The sequence below is a fragment of the Tasmannia lanceolata genome, unplaced genomic scaffold, assembly GCF_043159265.1.
Source record: "Tasmannia lanceolata isolate RefF3 unplaced genomic scaffold, GAP_Taslan_0.1 ptg000011l, whole genome shotgun sequence".
Taxonomy (NCBI): Eukaryota; Viridiplantae; Streptophyta; class Magnoliopsida; order Canellales; family Winteraceae; genus Tasmannia; species Tasmannia lanceolata.
In genome coordinates this window covers 19767862-19787934 of record NW_027518688.1, presented here as the reverse complement: position 1 = coordinate 19787934, position 20073 = coordinate 19767862, and the positions used below count along the sequence as shown (strand labels likewise).

Genomic DNA, 20073 nt, shown 5'->3' with positions numbered 1-20073 from the left:
TAAATAGTTGGTTACTTATTAGATGTTGCTTAATTTTTTATTTTGCATTGTTGAATTTATGATTCACATATATTTAAATTAATTATTTTGTTCCTTTGTATGTTGGTGTAGGGTATATCGACAATGGATTGGAGATTTTTTTGTTAGTTGTGCCAATCGCAAAAACAATGGATTGGAGATATTTTTGGTTTAGTTGTGCCAATTGCAAAACCAACATGGCAACATTGTGTTTTTGAGTTTGATATTTTTATTTATTACTTTGTGGTTACACGAATCTTGTCAACTTTTGCAGACCTATGTATTTATGGTGGATTGATGTTAATATTAGTGAACTATTTACAAATGACTCATTTGATTTGTTGTCTTGGTCAAGCTTCATTTTTCTTATTATAAGTTTCACTATTTCAGTTAAAAGTATACACAATTCTTAGAATTTGCAGGAATTTAGAAATGGTTTAGAAGAGCAATACTATTTTTGGATGGTTCCGCTTCATGCTGGTGAGGATTATCATGGTGAGTCTTTTTTTTTCTTGATTCATTTTCTCAGTTTTTACTTTCATTATGCTGGTCTATTGAACATATATGCCGTCATGAATATATTATTAGTTCATCAGTTTTTATTACTGAATGTTATTGTTATGAATCATATTCCTTGATAATAGTTATACATTATTTTTGTGTATGTAATTTTGATTAGTTTTATTGTTTACAAGCATTATTTTACACATAGATTAAACATAGATAAATTTTTAATTTAGTAGAAGAAAATGCATAGAGACACACTAATAGTGGACTGCCATTCTTACTCGTTTTAAAAAAAATAGTTGTTTACTTAGCTTAGTGGGACATAATAGGACACTCCGATGGACGGTCCGAATTAAAATGGATCGTGATCATGACTTGGAAATTAGGATCCGAAGAACAATCCGAGTCCGACCCGACCGATAAGGAATTTGAATGGATCGTGACTGTGACATAGGTGGATCCGACCCGAAGTGGATCCGTTGACACCCCTACTTGAAAGATGTGCCTGACATGTACAATCATATTCATGGTATTGTGGTGGGACGTTGGGGGAAGATGAATGTTCGAATGCATGCCTTGGCTCATGTACTCACTCCAAAATATTATGACCCTGCATATCTCAATATTCCAGCACCAGGCGGTGGTAAACGAGTCATCCCAGGTATGTAATTGTTTCTCATATTGTGAATTTTCATAATGTAATTGTATTTATCTTCATTTATGTTATCGACTGATCGATTATTCAATTTTATTTTTAGATAAAGACCCTGAAATCATGGATGCTGTATATGAAGCCATTACGGATCTCTCCCCTGATGATGAGATGAGTGGTACGATTAGACGTCAGTTATATGATTTCATAGGAAAGGTTGGAAGGTTTTCCAGTAAATTTGCCAGGGAGGATGCGAAAGATCCCAATGTGTGTGTGACCAAATGGTGGAACTTTCATGGAAGTCATGTACCAGAGTTATAGTCAGTGGCCATCAAAATTCTCTCACAGCCTATCAGCACATCTTCTGCAGAGAGAGTATGGAGCACGTATAGCTTCATTCACAATGTAAAGCGTAATCGCTTAAATTCACATCGTGCTGATACCCTTGTGTACATCCACTCAAATCTTCAACTCCTATCCAGGTTTAAGTTTGTTTCGTTTTTGCATGCAATAATTGTTTTTTATTATTTATGTCAGATTATTTATTTAATTTCGAATCTATTATTTAGATTTAATGCGGCTGCATACAAAGAAGGACCAAATAGAAAATCGGACATCAACCCAGAGCTCCCACTTATGGATGACTCCTCTATCAGAATGGAGGATATGCGATGGCAGGATCTCAATGATGATTTTCTTAGACCTTCTACATTTCGTGCGTCATCTCAGTCATTACTTTCAAGTCCTTCACTCACTATTCGTGACTTAGATGACAATGACGAAGCTGCAGGATCTGGGACTCCAAGAGTGGTCAGTAGCTCGGAACTTGAAATTGGACGACCATCCAACACTCAAGGTCGTATTACTAGTTTTCTGGGGCGTGGAGAACGTACAAGGGGAGGTACAAAATCTTTAACACTTGCAATTTTCCAATGAAGATATTAGTCTTATAAATATTAATTCATTTATTTAAACTTTTCCTTTACAGAAAATGTAGAAGGAAGAGGAGAAGGAAGATGGCGAGCTGATCATGTTTATTCGAAGGGAAAGAGAAAAGCCAAACTTTATTTTTTTTTATTTGAAAATACTGGAGAAATTCTGTAATAATTTTGATATTTCGCTTTTTGGAAACTGAATTTTTTGTTTAATGGTGGAGTCCTGGGCCTCCTGGCTCCTGAATGAAAAACTGTTATAATTTCAGTATTTGGAGAATCATGTTTATGTTTAATGGTGTACAGTTAAATGTTTAGATTTTGATTTTCAGGTATTTTTCCTTAAATTTTATCTTTTATTATTTTTTATCGCTCTCCGACGACTCTCCGACGACTCCCCGGCGAATCCCCGGCAAATTCCTGACGAATTCCCGGCGACTCCCCTGCGACTCCCCGGCGAAAAATCGAATCCCGCTCCCAACCATCCCCGGAACCTTCGAATCCCGCTTTCGATTCCCGAATCGAATCCCGATTTCGAATCCCGGCCTGGCAACCTTGGGTAGAACTTCAACTGTTTGGTCTATCTTCACTCGTGAAGAGATAAGACGTCCCGATGGGAAAGTAGAAGTTAGGGCAATTTGTAAACATTGTAAAATGGATTTTAGTTGTAATGTTTCGAGTGGAACGAGCCACTTAAAAAGGCATGCCGACGCTTGTCGTAAAGAGCATGGCCCGTTAGACCCTAAGCAAACCCAACTAAGTCGCCCGTCTAGTTCAATAGGAATATTTTCCTATTCTCATGATAATAATAGGAGAGAACTAGCTGCATACATTGTTTTGAAAATCTTATGATTTACGGTTCGATTTACGATTCGATTTACGATTCTTAGGCAAAACAATTTGAATCCTATGATTGAATCTTAATTTGTATGAATCTTACGATTTTTTTATTGAATCTTACGATTCGATAGTAATCGTACGATTCATACGATTTATTCGATTTATCCAAATTAAGTTTTGTATAAAAGAAAAAAATATGTCTTTCTCTCAAAAGACCTCATTTCCTTTCTACATTACAAGAAGCCTTTGAAAATCCCTCTCATTAGAAGGAAGAAAACAGAGGAGTAGGACTTCAAACGAATCGAACCAGTCGAGCACAAAGCATTTGTTGAGGGCATTACTCACATCGAGGTGGGAGACTACCATAATAAGGACAACATTGATTCCCGTCTTTTACGATTTAAATTTGTCATTTTATGTTTGAAACTTTAAGAATTGATATGATCTTGTGTATTTTTTTTAAAGATTATTAACCAAGATGCATGGGTTTGGATGAGAATGAGATGATTAGCATGTGTCAAGTTTGTCACCAAACAATTCATTTTACGATTTTAAATACTAATCATGGTAGTTTCTGTTTGAATTAATGAATTTACGTGAAAAATGAATAATTGGCCATTTTTATTCTTTAATTTATTTATAATTTTTTATTATACATATTTTTTATATTTTTGATTGAATCGTACGATTTACGATACGATTTACAATCCGATACGATTCGACCCCGATTACGATTTACGATTCGATTCCGATTTTCAAAACATTGGCTGCATACGTTATACACTCCGAACAACCATTTGTTTTTGGAGAAGATAAACGTTTTGAAAAATATACTAAACAAGCTTTAAATCCTGCTTTTAAAAGGGTACCTAGAAACACTCTAAAATCAGACAGTTGTAAACTTTTTAATGAACGTAAACAAAAACTGATTTCATATTTTGAAGGATTTAATGGGAAAATTGCACTTACTTCCGATATTTGGAGTACCAAAAAGGGTTATTCATATATTTGTGTAACCGCACACTATATCAACTCTAATTGGTGTTTAGAAAAAAGAATTATTAGCTTTAGTCGTATTGATTACCCACATACTGGAAATGTTATATCAACACATATTTTAAATACTGCTCGTGAATATAATATTACAAATTTCTTTTTCTATACCTCTAGATAATGCTAGTAATAGTATTTCCGCAGTAGAGTTATCAAAAACTGAATTGAAACCTATTTTAAGTGGAAAATTTTTTCATATTAGATGTGCATGCCATATTTTAAATTTGGTTGTGCAAGATGGTTTAGCTCTTATTGACCCACAAATAGAAAATATTAAAACTTATATTACATTTATTAATTCTTCAATGTCTAGAAGACAAGAATTTGCAAAATTATGCAACAACTATGGAAAAGAATTTTCTAAATTCAAATTAGATGTTAGACATAAGTGGAATTCAACTTATTTAATGTTGAAACATTGCCTCCCATATAAAAATTTAATTCAATCATTTGGCAATGAAAATATACCTCAACCTCTCCGTTACACTGTAGGTCTCCCAGATTGGAACACTTGTGAGGGTTTCATGAGTTTTTTTGAAGTTTTTTATACTGCAACTAATGCTTTTTCCGCTGTTTACAAACCAACCTCAAACATAATTATGAGTAACTTATATAACATCACGCTTACTTTTAAAAAAAATAGAACTGAAAGATATGAACAAATAATTGAAATCATGGAGGCTAAATTTAAAAAATATTTTAATGAAATTCCACTTTTATATTTCTTCACTACAGTAATGGACTCTAGGTTAAAGTTACAAGGTTTAGAAGTCTTGTTAGAAGAGTGCAATAACAACCTCGGTAATGATCTTGAAGATTCAGGGAATAGTATAAATGAAATTAAATCATTATTAAGGTCTATGTATCTTATATATGAGGTGAACATGGACAAAGAAGACCCAGTTCTTCTACGAGCTCGGGGCCTAAAATAATCTAATTTTTACTTCAATAAGCCTAAAAAGAGCAAAACCTAGTAGTGTTGGTGAAGCATCTTGCAATGAGTTATCATTGTATTTGAAAAATGAACATTATATCAATCCCGACGAATAGGAAACTTTTAAAATTTTGCCTTGGTGGAAAGCAAATGAGAGAACATATCCAGTACTATCCGTCATGGCACGTGATCTACTAACCCGCTGGTGTCTACAGTAGCATCAGAGTCAGCTTTTAGTGCATATAACATGGTTTTAGAAGACAAAAGAACCAAAATGTCATAAAAAACATTGGAGGTATGTGTGTGCTTGAAAGACTGGCTTGATGCAGATGCTAGGATACAAGAACTGGAAGGCTCAAGCTCATCATCTGAAGATTGCTGAAGACTTTTAATTTAGAAGTTAATGTAATTTCAAAGTTGTATTTATTTTTTTTCTTTTCTTTCCTTTAAAGGGTTAGAGGCAAGGTTCTATGTCTTCCTCAGCTCAGCTTTTCTTGTTATAATATTTGATATTAATAAAATTTAAAGGTGCCGTCCGGGTTCCTGGATAAATATTCCGGGCACAATTGATCTTTGTTTCTAAATTACTATTGTAAAGTAATTGTAAATGAAATTGACAAAAAGGGGACCAAGAAAATTGTATAACAAAAATTGACAAAAGGAGACCAAGAAAATTGTTCACAAAATTTGAAAAAAAAATGTTTTTTTTTTAAAACAAAACATTTCTCGGAACTCCGTGGGAATCCACGGAATTCCAAGAACAATTCTCCGAACTCCATGGGATCCCCACGGAGTTCCGAGAAATGTTCTGTTTCAAAAAAAAACTTTCTCGGAACTCCGTGGGGATCCCACAGAGTTCCGAGAAATGTTTTAATTCAAAAATAAATAAAAAACACGGGCTGGCACGGCACGGCGTGCCGCACTGTGCTTAGCCTCGAGGATTTCAGCCCGGCCCGGCACAGCCCATGAACCCTTCCGTGCCGTGCTGTGCCCGGCCCGCAGGCCTATCCGGGCCTCATTTGGTCGTGCCGTGCCGGCCCGGCACGGCCCGTTTGCCACCTTGATCGTGGCCCATCAGATGAAGCGCCCCGATCAGCACACCGGACCCATGTCATGTACACAATGCTGGTGGAAGAGAGAGAAATGCATTACATCCATTAGAGCTCAGAATACTTTCTGCTCACTGTACTTTTTATCTTCACTTGTACAAAGTATAACGCACTAGCAGGTAGATAAATGAATTAATGAACACACTTAGAAATCAAATTTCAGCTAAACCACATAAATTACCAACAGAAATAGGCTGTTATAATCTAAATTTTGTCTGTACGATGAAGGGGTTAAAGAAAACAAGGGCATGCCAGAAGTTGCTTCGAGTTTAGAACTGGTATACCGACCGACCCGCAGTGCGTTGACGATGCATTATATCCAATCCACCAGCATTGCGTAATACAGATGCTTTCGATTATGTTTTTTCTTGGGTTTTACTCAGTAAAACTCACAGCAACAAAAAAAAGAAAGAAAAAAAAAACGATAAATGGTGAGAGAGTAATCTAAAATATAAACAGAACTTAGATCAATCTAATTGTTGACAAAGGAGGTGGTTAAGGGTAGGGAAGTACAAGTTGGGCTACAGAGGGGGTAAAAAAGAATGCAAAAAATAAAGAATTGGAATCCTCTTGAACCAGAGGCTTGATTAGAAATTTAGAAGGTAAGCTCAATCCAAAACCTGAAAATTAGCACAACTGCACCCTGTAGAGAATCAAAAAGTAAGAGAGAAAAAAGGGTATAAGAGGTTCTTATTGAAGGACTACAAATTACCAGTAATTCTTGAATTGGCAAGAATAATCACAGTGGGCAGTAAATAACCATTCCTTACTCTAATGCTGATACTTTGCACTGAAATTTTTAACAATGTAACTTACAAATTTCTGCACACAATTATTACTTCATTCATCCCCAAATTTCAAGGAAGACGACATTGACCTAAAGTGATTAATAACCTTGTCAAAAAATTGATCAGAATTTTTTGCACCAATTCACCATGTTACATCACTTGTCCATCTCATAAAGCAAAAGCATTGGCAGATATACAAGGTCAAAAAGAAAAGAAAAAGAAAAAGACAATTAAACCTAAAAAATTAAGGCTAGATTATCGGAACAAAATACTGTACAGTGCAAATAAAAAAAAAACCTAGGATGGGAAAATGGGCCACGACGAGGGCAGGCTTATCCCTGATGACTTTTCCTTGTGCCTAAAGAACCCACCTGATACTTCAGTGGTTGCGTCTGAGGACTGAAAGGAACCCACCTGATGACTTTTCCTTGCGCCTATCATCTCCCTCCACAACCTGTAGGAAGAATATATATCAGAAAAACAAATATCCATCCCGCCCTAAAAATTGGAGTGGGGATACCCTATGTCAAAAACAAAAGAAAAACAAATATCCAACTTATGGGATTGAAGCTGTTAGGAGAAAACTTATGCAGTCCACAAGCCATACCTCCTTGGAGATAAGTTGCAGGATCTCTATAATTTCCGAGAAGTCTGGTCTTAGAGTTGGATCCTGCTGCCAGCATCTTTCAAGCAGTTCCTCAAGCTTTGGATGAGTATGTTTTGGAATTGTAGGTCTTAGGCCCTGAGAAACACATAAAGAAAACGGTTGTAATTTATTAATCATAATTCATAAATGCATGGTTGTAATTTATCTTGACATTCAACATGAAGCAATTAAGGAAAGGTAGATAAAAATGAAAAATCAATATTTTCTCCATTGAGTGAGGAAGGCAACCAAATTGCATGACAAGCTTCAAAAACTAAAGATCCAAGTTGTACTTCATCACGTCGTGAATCCAGGTTGACTTTAGACACGGCAAAAACTTCTTTATTCATTTGAAACTGAATAAAAATACATAAACCAGGTTACATCAAGCCCCAACTAGCCTAGGACTTGGTCTAGTTCTGCTAGGTTTAACAAGGTTATTTCTCTTTTGGAAATTGCAATTTTGAACAACAATATTACTCTGCATAAACTAAGGAGGAAAATAACTTCACACCTGTGAGATTGAATATGGAAAACCCAGAGATTCATTCTCTCTTGAATTAGAATGCACAAATAAAGGCATCGGGAGTTCTTGATCCATCAAATCACCTCTTTTCTTGCCTAGGTTACGACCAATTGTCCAATACCAGGACAGAAAAAAGCAAAGTAAAACTCAAAGCACAGATTCACAAGTTTCATTAGAATTACACCCTTAACGAAAAAATGAACTTTGCATAGTCCCCTACATTAGTGGATGGTGATTATAGTAGATGACTTCTTTTTTTTTTTTTTTTTGAAAGTTGACATATTTCATTAATATTCAGATAGCATTCAGGACAAGGTGCCAGCCTGCAATACAAAATATTAATATATATTGGTACGAGCATACCCGAGACCAATGCAAAAATAACCAAAAAGCTGAAGTACAGCGTAAACCATCCTTTCCTCTATTCCGTAGCATGCCTTCTATACAATTCCATGGCATTCTTACAAAGCTATCATCTGTACCTTTCTGAAACTGCACATATAGTTCACCAAACAAGAACCTCTGGAAGCTATAGAAGGACTACTTCTACTGGCGAACCAGACCTACACTCTGAATTCTAAAACTCTAAATCAAACGTAAAACTCCAAGAAGATATAGCAAAGCTAAAATATCCAGACAGGAAGCCTAAGTGAAAGAACGGATCTCTCAAGCCATGGCTATTGAAGATTGAGTACTTCTGGATAACAACAAGCATTTCATATTGCTACTTAAACGATAAGTATCTTGAATTAATAATAAAAAAAGTATACCATCTACCAACCTTCCATCCTGATTCTGAGACTCCAACGAAAGACCAAAATAGTTGAGAACAACACTATCACCAACAAGCTTATAACCAAGGAAGGAGTCAACCCTAAGCGAGAGACACTTGCAAGTCAACACTGAATTCTCATGCCAGAGGGAATCAACTTCCTCCTAGAAAGACAATTGCAATGAACAAACCCAAAAATTCTGTTTCCTTCTCTTCTCTGTTTTTCATTTTTCCTTCCATTCCTTTTCCTTCCTCTCTTATTTCTTCCTTTCTTTCTTTTTCTTTTTTCTCTTTCTTCGGGGCCGGAAGACCTTTCATCTAGGGTTACTACCCTCGGCCCCCTTCTCTTCACCATCATCGAAACCGATGCCAAAGACATCCCCTATTGCCAACCTATGTCACAAATGTCGTTCTCGGGAATTTCTCGGCAATGGGAAATCTCGGGATATAGTAATTTTTATTAATTTTTTGGGTTTATATCGGGAAATAAACAGTAAAATTAAAATTATTTAAAAAATATATAAAAATATTAAATTTAAGAAAAAACATAAAAAAAAAATATTGTAAAAATATCGGGATAATATCGCAATATTATCAGGATATTTTATGATAAAAATGAAAATATAGCTATATTTTTTAAATCTCAGGATTAGCTCGGGATTTTGTCGTTTTATCAAAATCTTGCGATAAAAACGCTATATTTTGAAAATATCGGAGATATTTGTGACATAGTTGCCAACAATTCATCCATTTCCTCGGAAAGACTAGCTCTACTTTCCCCTGATTCCAAGGTATCTTCCAACTTCGAAACTTCTTCTTGATCTTCCACCTCCAAACCCATCCGGGATCGAACCTCCATACTAACTTCCCGATCAAGGGAATCCCTTGATTCCTGGGTTTCAACGGCTAGGGTAGCCTTCAATTTTTCCAGCCTCTTAATCTCCGAAGCCTTAACCTCCTCCCAACGCTGTCGGCGGGCTCTTCGCTCCTCCTCCAGAGCTTCCTGAAAAAAGAAAGCTTATAGATTCTAACAAAAGCCTCCTTAGGGTCTGTTGTCCCCGATACTTTTAGCAGACAATACTAGTTAGCCAAAGCGTCCCTCTTGAATTTTTGTCATTGCCTTTTCTGGATACCCATAGAGATTTCCCTTGGTGTGGGGGCACTCCTCTACCGCTATTTTTTCATCAAATTGCAGCTCTTTAAGGAACTGAAGATTGACTACCTCAAAAGAGTCTGCCTTCCTTTTCCTAGAGGGACCAGCATCAGACATGGTAGAGATCCTGGAGGGGAAAGGTTTATCAAAATCCTTCAAAAGAAGGCTGAACTTGGAGGCTAAGCAATTCTTGCTACGTTCTTCTTTCCTCCGAAAACCCAAGAGAATTCTTTTGAAGAGAGAGAGGCCCCTTTCATGGCTAATAAATGCTTTTCGAGATGGATGCCTCTTCCCTTCTATCCTGCTTTCTCTCTCTGGATCGGCGTGCCTTTTCTAGAGTTGACACAAAACCCTTTGAAATTACCAGTGTCATCATTCAAGACTCTTGGACTCCCTTTTTACTTTTTGTTTCTGGAGAAACGATTTTTAATTTTTATTGCCTTTTCTATTGACACAGGTTGTAGATTGAGACAATCTGATATATCCTTTCTAAAAGCTTTTCCGGGGTTGATACAAGATTTAGCTTTTAATGTCTTTTGACACGCCCCTTTCCCAGGACTATAGATTTCCCTTTCAATAATGGGGTTAACCTTTTTAGAGTATCTGTCGATTTTTCCATTCCCGAAGTAAAGGATAATTCAAAATTTGGGCCAGGTCTGTCTAACGGCTCTTTTCCTTTGGATATGACAGATTTACCCCTAGGGACAGAAGGAGACGGATCAGCCACCGGAGGAACAATCACCGGCAATGGGTCAGCAGAAGCTTCAGAAACAGGGGCCCTAGGATTCTTACCAATCCGAGGGAGGGAGGGATGTCTCACCATATGTCATATGATTTACAAAGACGGTAGATTGAGTCCCGATAAATTTAAATGTAACAAAGATGGTAGATTTAAAAATCTTTTCCGCATCTACATATGATGTGAACACAAAAAGGTGCTCACCATCGTCCAGCTCCTTGTAATCAATAATTGTTGGTTCTTCCTTTCCTATGTCCTCTAGTTCCCATCAAGGGTTTTTAAAAAATATCGCTTGGAGACATTTCTTGACACAAATTCTCTTCAAAAAGACAAAAACACCTCTTTTTTTACCTCCATCATCCATTCACCATTAACCAGCATCCAGTGCATTCCTTTTTTTGCTCCACTTTTTTTTTGGAATGATGAGGAATTATATTAATCAAAAGAGGGAAAAAGGAACCCCGCAACCGGTCTGGTCAATAGAATGGGAAAGGGCAAAAGAAAAAGGAATATGTATACATATATATGCATAAAACCCTCAAGCAGGTTGGAAATCAAAGAACCCTAGGGCTGCGCTTCCGACTCATACCTTTGCCAACCTATCCATCTCACTATTGACCGGCCTTCTAACATGCTGAAAGGAGATAGATGATCCTACCACACGCTCTTGGATCTTATCAACCAGTGCACGAATTCCCATGGGATGGGATGACTCTCCTTCAACCATCTTATATGAAATCCCAAAGGCAACCCAAGACGGGGATGAATAGGGTAATTACAAATTTGCAAGTGTGATTTAGTTTTAAAAAAAATAAAAAAATTTACCCTTGTTAATTTGAAATTTAAAACAAGCAAAGTAAGATATTACCAATCACCAAGAGAAGAGAGGAATAAGTGAATCATCAACAATAGACAACGAGTTTATAGTGGTTTGGTCTATTCCAAAGACCTACTCCACTCTTCCAAGTTTATCTCCTTGGGCTCTTCCACTATTTGGACTACACACAACGGCCGGATCCGAGGCCTCTTTACAATGCCGAGTCTTGAAACTCTCCAAGGGTAACAACCTTCCTTACATGTGTTTGAAGATGAAAGAAAAGCTCTTGTGTGCCTCTTAGTAGGCTAATGATATAATGATAACACTCTCTCACAAACTCAAAAGATTAGACAAATCCTAGCTCAAATACTCTAAAAAACCAAGGTGGTAAAGTCAAGGCTCAAGAGGGTTTGTGAGGTATTTAATGCCAAATTAATGAATCACAAGTTTTTTGTAGGCTTTGTAAATGATAATCAATGGTTGGAAGAAAAATACATGAGATGTGAGAGGCATTTATATAAAAAAATCACAAAACTAGCCTTTTTTGTCTTTCCAATGGCTAGTTCGGAAGTCTCTCGGAAGCCATTCGGAAGTCCGAAGAACTAGTCGTTGCAAACTGGAAAATTGAAAAATACAATCTTCAGACATCGAAGGATTTTTCTCGGGCGTCGGACCCAGGCGCCCGAAGGGATCTTTGGGCGTCTCTGAGTATTTGGGTCTCTCAGATAGATTTTCCTCTTCATATTCGGGCGCCCGACTCTTGGACTTCGGGCGTCCGAACAGGCCATCTTTGTGTGTGTTTTTTAAGGACTTGTTTGGCCTATTTGGAGAGTCTTCTATTGACTTCTTAGGGTGGGTTATGCCTACTTAGGTTATTATTTGAACCTTGAATACCACTAAGATCTAAGAGGAATTGAGTTACAATCTAAAGTGTGAAGATACAACCTAGATCTAAGGGTCTTCAACTTGTGAGCCTTGAATGCTTTGGACTTTGAATCTTCACAAGTTTGTTCTCTCTCTAATTCATCATCGACAGTTCTTTGTCACTCGTTGACGTGCTTGTCAGGAGGCTTTCCATTTGAGTTGCTTGTGGAGTAATCTTATATTGACCTGAACTTAATCCACAGTACTAACAAGCAAATCATTAGATTATAAATTTCAATCAATTTGGGTTTGGGATCAATCAAAATACGGGCGATCGTTGAACCATTGGGCTTACATTATAACATTTAGGAAACACCCTCAACAATCAGGCCGTTGAAGATATTGCGCTCTATGCTTCTCATGCCTTGAAGAGATGCTCTAACCTCCACTCATCATAATTTGCTGTCCATAGAGGCCTTGAAAATGTCCATGAGGTTTCTCCGTGCTCATGTCTAAGTAGGCCTCCTACTCCCTCAGACCCAGGGTTGCCAAGGCTAGATCCTTCAAAATTAAACGTCATCCTACCCGGACTAGGCGGTTCCCATCTAGAGGATGGCTTCTCCACTTGCTGATTGTGTATCATTGTGCCCTATGTGTGGAGTCTGAAGAGAAAGTGGACCATTTGTTGATGGACAGAGAGGTGGAGCAGAATTATCGGCAGATTTAGCATGTCATGAGTATTCCATTGTAGACTCTTCGACCTATTGGAATGCTCTTTGCCCCATGGAGTAAAAAAGGTATTATTCTTTAGAAAAAGGTTCTGCCAGCCACAATATGGGTACTGTGGAAAGAGAGAAATGTCATGTCAAGAGTGTCCAATTTGTTTATACATGGTAATAGCTACCCAACACTCTGACTAGAAGCGAAAGTCAAGGTCTAGGAACAAGCTGGTGATGGTGATAAAATAATTTGACATTAAAAGGATATGTTCTCCTTTTGATAATGTTGAATGACGTATTTAAAAAGAGAGTGCGTTTTAAAATTGAAAACTCATCTTAAGTTTCAAACGAAAATTATGTGGATTTTTTTAGAAAAACTTAACATTAACCCTTTCTCCCTAGCCTACTACAATCCTACTCTTTCTAAGTATTTCTTGTTAGCTTCCAATAAGGGCTTATTAATTGCTTCATGTTAACTTTCAATGATGCTTCCCACATATTTTCTCTTCACTTTCTTTAGAGCTTTTTGCTTCCCGCATTTTCTCTTTTCTAGACCACCCACTTCACACATCGCTTCACGCGCTCACTTCCCACTCTGGAAACTATGCTCCTGACTCCAATGCATTCTTGCACTTTCTTCAACTGAAGAAAAATTGAGGGATGAAGTCATTATTTACGGCAAAGTCTAGATGCTCCTAACCAAGAAGAAGCAAATAAGGTGTCCAATTGCCTTAGGAAATAAGGCTTTCTACCTTGCAGATAAATTAGCTAAAGACAGTTTAGAGCTTCTTAGCCAAAGAGAAGAATGAACTGGCTAGTGAGGATAACAGAAGTTTCCACACAAACCAAAAAGATTTGCTGAACACAATCATTCAAAATTCAACGACAAAGTTACCCATGAAAGGAGTGAATAAATTCAGTAATGGTGATTACCCATGTCAAAAAGTGTCGCCAAAGTAGCGAACTAATTTGTGAGGTTCATACACTATGGAGCATAACTACAATGCCAATAAGTCGTAAATATTGCAAAGTTCTCTGCTGATTGAGTGGAGAACAAATGAGTGAAAATACTACAAACTCATAAAGCCAAAGGGAAGGAAGAAAAAAAAACTTACTTGGAACCAGGCTTAGCTACATTTGTGAAAATCTTCTTTGCCTCATGCTCGCTTTGAATCTCCAATGTCGACTCGTCTTCTTGACTGGCACCTGTTAATTGTTCATCCAGAGTTGATAGAACACCATGTCTGATTATGTTCATTAGCCTTTTCATGTTCCAAGCCGAGATATTCTTCTGGTTGAGCTTATGAAGATGGTCAATCGTTATCCCCTTGTCCTCCTGCTTAGAGACAGCTCCAGACGCCCTAGGACTCTTATCGATCCGAGTGCTCCTCTGCAATCCACTGGTCCCAATCACCCTCCCACTCTTCCTCGGGAGCGCCGTAGTACTAAGGTCAACAGGCATCTTAGCACCTGCATTCTGAAGATTCTGCACTTCAGCCATGACCTTCTCTTCCCCTTCTTTGATACGTTGAATTTCGATCCTAGGCGGTCCAGAAAGTGTCTCAATCACATATTGATTAAACAGTGAGTCCCAAATCCTATCAAAATAAGTACTGACATGGAAAGAGGATGCCAATACCTTCACAAGAAGTGTCTTTACAAGCCATATTACAGTGCTCACCAAGAGACAGATCAGAACCTTATTCACATATTTTAATGCATTGCTTTGTGTTTCCCTTTCGACCTTCTTGTTAAAAATATAACTCCAGGCAATCAAAACCAAACCCAACCATAGGCAATTATGGACCACCTTCCTCACACCGTACACGAAATACAACACCCTCTTCCTCAAGAGGAAATTTCTCTCTATGAATAAGACAGCAATCCCGATTACCCAACTAGAGGATGATGAAGATCCGTTTTTCGATGAGGATTTACCAGAGGAATTTAAGAAAGATCCTATTGGTTTCTTTACTGTTTTACAATGGGCCAATTTGATTGTGATATTGGCCGTATTCGTATGCAGTCTATCAGTGTCATACTTTAGGAGTCTATCGGTGTCATACTTTAAGAGGCAGAAAGTTTGGAAATTGCATCTTTGGAAATGGGTAGTGATGGTTTTGGTTCTGATATGCGGGTCAGTTGGTTTCTGGTTGTGTAATCAGGATTGCTGTCTTCTTCATAGAGAGGAATTTTCTCGAGGAAGAGGGTGTTGCATTTCGTGTACGGTGTGAGGAAGGCGGTCCAAAATTGCCTATGGTTGTGTTTGGTTTTGATTGCCTGGAGTTATATTTTTAATAAGAAGGTCGAAAGGGAAACACAAAGCAATGCATTAAAATATGTGAATAAGGTTCTGATCTGTCTCTTAGTGAGCACTGTAATATGGCTTGTAAAGACACTTCTTGTGAAGGTTGGCATCCTCTTTCCATGTCAGTACTTATTTTGATAGGATTCAGGACTCTCTGTTTAATCAATTTGTGATTGAGACACTTTCTGGACCACTTATAATCGGAATTCAACATAACAAAGAAGAGGAAGAGAAGGTCATGGCCATAGTTGTAAATTCCGTTTCAGTCGCCATTTCGTTTTGGCCACCGAAACGAAATTTTGGTGGGATTTCGGTCATTTCAGTGCATTTCGGTTGAAACTTTTTGTTCACACAAAAAATATATTAAAAAATATGAGAAAAATCCAAAAAAATAAAAAATAAATAGAAAAAGATGAAAAACTAATAAATAGTCCAAAATATGTGTCTCAAAAGGCATATTCATTACTTAAACACATAAAGTCTTGCACAAGTCCAACTGATAGTCTGATACATAGAAAAACATAAAAAAAAAAGATACATGAAAGTGAAACATAGACAATAGCTAGTAGCAACAACTCTCAGTCATCATAACCCGGATGATCATACTCAATGTCTCCTTCGTCGTCGTCGTCATCACCACCTGGACCACCAGTAGGGACATCTTCTTCAAGAGGCATGAGAAAGTCGTCGTCGTCGTCCCCGGCCCCAACCACAGCAGTAGGTGCTTCAAGATTTTCCCACCCAATGTCTTCCGGCGTGAATATGACATCTTCTTCTGCAACCCAACCCATCATGACATCCAGATGGTCTATGCTCAAAGGGTCACTAGTGGTAGATGATTTCCTCAACAAGTCCCTGAAAAGGAAGACATTAAGTTTAATGTCAAAGGTTAAACTTAAAAGCTTAAAGTGATGAGGTGAGAGTTGAAAACATTATATTACGTTGTATACCTTTCTCGAAACTTAAGATTGTAATGGACAAACACCAAGTCATCTAATCTCTGGTGCTCCAACCTATTTGTCTTTGCAGAGTGAATGTGTTCGAAGGTGCTCCAATTCCTTTCACACCCAGTCGCATTGCAGGTCTGACTAAGGATTCTGATCGCAAATGTCTGTAATTCTTCCACGTTACCTCCGAATTGATTCCACCATGCAACTGTAAAGTAACAAATAGTAAAGCATTATTTGTTGAGAAACTGAAAGTTAAAATGAATTATACTTAATTAAACAAACAACTCAAATATACCTGGTCCCAACTTCGTTCGGTTGCGGATTGCAAGCTTCATTCCAAACATACCCTTAGCCTCTCGATAATCCTCAATTTGATTGGTGATGAGGTCTTGTGTACCTTCATCAGGTACCAGTCGAGTGATGCATGCCAACAAGCCTCTGGTTACTTCACTGTGCCTAGAGAAGGTAGGAGTGAAAAAGAGAGCAGGGTTAAGAAAATATCCTGCTGCATGGAGGGAACTATGGAGTTGCTTATCCCATCTTTGGTCGATGATCCTCCAGATGGGATTGTAATCTGATTTTCTCTTCAACCTCTCCTTGATGTTCTCTTTGGCCTTATCCATGGCCTCATATAGGTAACCCATCGCCGGTTTGTCCTGCCGATCTACCAAACGCAGCACTCTCACTAAAGGCTCGCTGATGTTTAGAATGTACTTGCATTGGTCCCAAAAAGATTTATCCAACACAGTACTAACTACCCCTTCACTCAGTGGGTGTTGGACAAACCTACTAGTACTGTACTCATCAGACACAAACATCTGCAGAAGTGCTTTTCGATTCAACACCAGACTTTGTATGCTAATGAAATTTGTAGCAAATCTGGTTGCAGCAGGGCGGCACAACTCCTTCCCACCTGTGAACTTCTTCCTCATCAAATTCAAGAGGCTTCCATGGTTGTAGATGAGCTTTGTAATCGTTCGAGCCCTCTCAATTGTGGTTGCTATGTGAGGAAATACAGTCAGTTTGCACAGATGCTCCAAGATGAGATCTAAGCAATGAGCTACGCACGGAGTCCAGAAGAATGTACCAAACGCGGCTTCTAGTATTTTCCCATCAGCTTTGTAACTTGGCTCACTGTCAGTTACAAATTGCACCACATATTTCGGATTCACCTCTCCGACAATCTTTGCAAAGATATTGTATAATTCATCGACATTCTTCACTATGCCAGATGCATCAACGGATTTGAGGAATATGACTCCTTTAGGGCAGTACACCAAAAAGTTGATTAGGGAACGTTGTTTGGTGTCTGTCCATCCATCTGCCATAATGCTACAGCCAGTGTATCTCCATGACATCTTAATCTTCTCCAAGTAGTTGTTTACCTCATCCACTGTATTCTTCAAAATGGGACCCCTTAAAGCATGATAAGTAGGTGCCTTATAACCCGAACCCACAGCATTTACAGCATCAAACATAGGTTGCCAGAAAGGTGAATTGGCAACGTTGAAAGGGAGATTGGCATTGTAGCAAAGCATGCCAACCGCCATGTCTGCTCTATCTATTGTTTCTTTAGTAGCCAAAGCACTTTTAATGCTTGGCTGGGCTCCAGGGATTGCTCGTAGTGCAAAGAAATTCCAGATCCCTCCTGTGATTCCCTTCTTCTTTCTTTTTGTACCACTCGGTTCTACAAGAACTTCCTTACCTCTTCGTTGAGGGACTTGAGGCAATTGTGTGCCAATGTCTTCTTCATCCTGCTCTTCTTCTTCGTCTGGTGTGCCATGAAAACCTCCAACCTCTGCTCTGGATAGGCTCATCCTAGCCCTTTCTTTTCTCTTTGCATCTAAAAGTTGCTTCATTCGATATTTTACATCTTCAGTCACTTTTTTGCATGATGCTACTTCACCAGGAACAACCGCTAAATGTTCTTTCAAGCGGGTTATACCTCCACCCGATATGACTTTGCCACAGAATATGCAAGTTATTTTATTTCTTTGACCCGGAACCAATGTACCGTAAGCCCATGTCGGGTCATCCGTATCTAGCGGGTGCCGAACCAATAGAGGATGCTCCTGCAGAAGGTCCCGAGCCCGACCCACTCATTCTGAAATGAAGTAGAAGAAGGGGAAAAATGAATTAGAAGAAAGAAAATTGAAACAAATTACAAAAAAATGAAGTAGAAGGGGACAAATGAAGTAAGAAATAAAAGAAAGGAAATGGAAAGAAATAAAGAGAACCTTGAGGTTGAACTTGAGTTGAAGAGAAGAATAAAAAATTAGCCTTCACTCACTTGAATTAAGCCTTTGGAAATAGTTCTTGACTTCTTGTAGTGGTAAGTTGAATGTATGCCTTCCCGTTGCTCCAAAATAGACTTGGATTGAGTTGAAGAAGAGGGTAAACTTGTAGGAAATTTAGTAGAACAGATAATGTAAGTGAAAGTAGAGAAAGAAGGAGAATCACTTATGTGAAGGTGGAGGATAAGAAGGTGGGGAAAAGGCTATTTATAGAGTTTTTAATTGATTGTGCATTTAAAAATGACTAAAATACCTTTCCCAACAGCTATAAACGGTCACATTTTGTGGTTAAAATGGTCAAAAACCAAAAAGAGCCGTTGCAGGGGCATTGTCGTAAATTCTGCAAAATCCAGTCAAACTAGCCGTTATGCATGATTCCGGCCGGAATGGAGAATTTCGTCCATTCCGAAAGAAATTCCGGATTTAGAAAAATTTCGTCCGGAATGGAACGAAATTTCGTTCCGGAATTTGAACTAAACCGGTTCGTTTCGTCCATTCCGGACGAAACGGAAAATTTCGTTCCGGAATTTGAACGAAACCGGTTCGTTTCGTCCATTCCGGACGAAACGAAACGGAATTTACAACTATGGTCATGGCTGAAGTGCAGAATCTTCAGAATGCAGGTGCTAAGATGCCTGCTGACCTTAGTACTGCGGCGCTCCCGAGGAAGAGTGGGAGGGTGATGGGACTAGTGGATTGCAGAGGAAGCCTCGGATCGGTAAGAGTCATAGGGCTTCTGGGACTGTCTCTAAGCAGGAGGACAAGGGAATAACGATTGACCATCTTCATAAGCTCAACCAGAAGAATATCTCGGCTTGGAACATGAAAATGCTAATGAACATCACCAGACATGATGTTCTATCAACTCTGGATGAACAGTTAACAGATGCCAGTCAAGAAGACGAGTCTGCATTGCAGATTCAGAGTGAGCATGAGGCAAAACCTCCACTGTGGAAAGAGACCAAGCTTGAAGTGGAATATTAAAAAACCTAAGCCTCACTGTTCTTGCTCCCGTATTTAGAGCCGGGGACCACGGAAGAAAGGAGAGAAGGCGATCCGATTGATTCTTCTATCAGATTGAGCGAGGATGCCTGGCAGGTAATACAGAAAGCAGTTGTCGTACTATTAAAGTTGCTGGAAGCTTGTTCAATCTAGTGCCCTTCTGTCCTCAATAGACGTTTTCCTTGATTTTCCAATAAATAAGACCTAACCCCCCAAAGCATCATCACCCAAAGCCTCAGAATGGATGTAGCCTCACCCTGAGACTCAAAATAGAAGAGCACCATTGAGGGGCTGATACAAAAAGGCTTGCTAAGAAGCGGGAGAGCCCATTGTCTCTTCGCCCAGGACCAAACTTCTTCCAGCAGGAACCTATTCCTCAAATTGCCTATCAAGCAACTTTTTAGGTTCTTCCTGTCATTAACCACATCGATTGGGATAGTGAACGAAGGG

General features: G+C 38.4%; 2 protein-coding genes and 1 pseudogene across 4 annotated transcripts in view; all 3 read right to left on the bottom strand.

Moving 5' to 3' along the window:
* Positions 1-6917: 6917 nt before the first annotated feature.
* Positions 6918-20073, bottom strand: part of LOC143886579 (serine/threonine-protein kinase STY46-like) — a 65009-nt gene continuing 51853 nt past the window's right edge. For all 3 annotated transcript variants that reach the window (XM_077390628.1, XM_077390629.1, XM_077390630.1), the window contains 2 exons: positions 7441-7575; positions 6918-7287 (listed from right to left, as the gene is read on the bottom strand). In XM_077390628.1, the coding sequence (XP_077246743.1) occupies positions 7213-7287; positions 7441-7575 (210 nt within the window). In that variant the 3' untranslated portion in view covers positions 6918-7212. The remainder of the gene's footprint in view (positions 7288-7440; positions 7576-20073) is intronic.
* Positions 14181-15230, bottom strand: LOC143886922 (mechanosensitive ion channel protein 8 pseudogene; annotated as a pseudogene).
* On the bottom strand, positions 15219-19138 carry LOC143886577 (uncharacterized). Its single transcript, XM_077390627.1, has 3 exons — positions 16623-19138; positions 16328-16532; positions 15219-16232 (listed from the first exon to the last, which is right to left on the bottom strand). The coding sequence occupies exons 1-3, from the start codon at positions 18184-18186 to the stop codon at positions 15956-15958; spliced, it is 2046 nt and encodes a 681-aa protein (XP_077246742.1). The 5' UTR covers positions 18187-19138; the 3' UTR covers positions 15219-15955.

Excerpts from the sequence above, each read along its gene's own strand:
- LOC143886577 (XM_077390627.1), bottom strand. The coding sequence starts at position 18,186 with ATGAAGCAACTTTTAGATGCAAAGAGAAAAGAAAGGGCTAGGATGAGC. Across the intron at positions 16,533-16,622 it reads CCGAACGAAGTTGGGACCAG|TTGCATGGTGGAATCAATTC; the intron begins GTATATTTGAGT and ends GTTACTTTACAG. Across the intron at positions 16,233-16,327 it reads AATCTTAAGTTTCGAGAAAG|GGACTTGTTGAGGAAATCAT; the intron begins GTATACAACGTA and ends CTTCCTTTTCAG.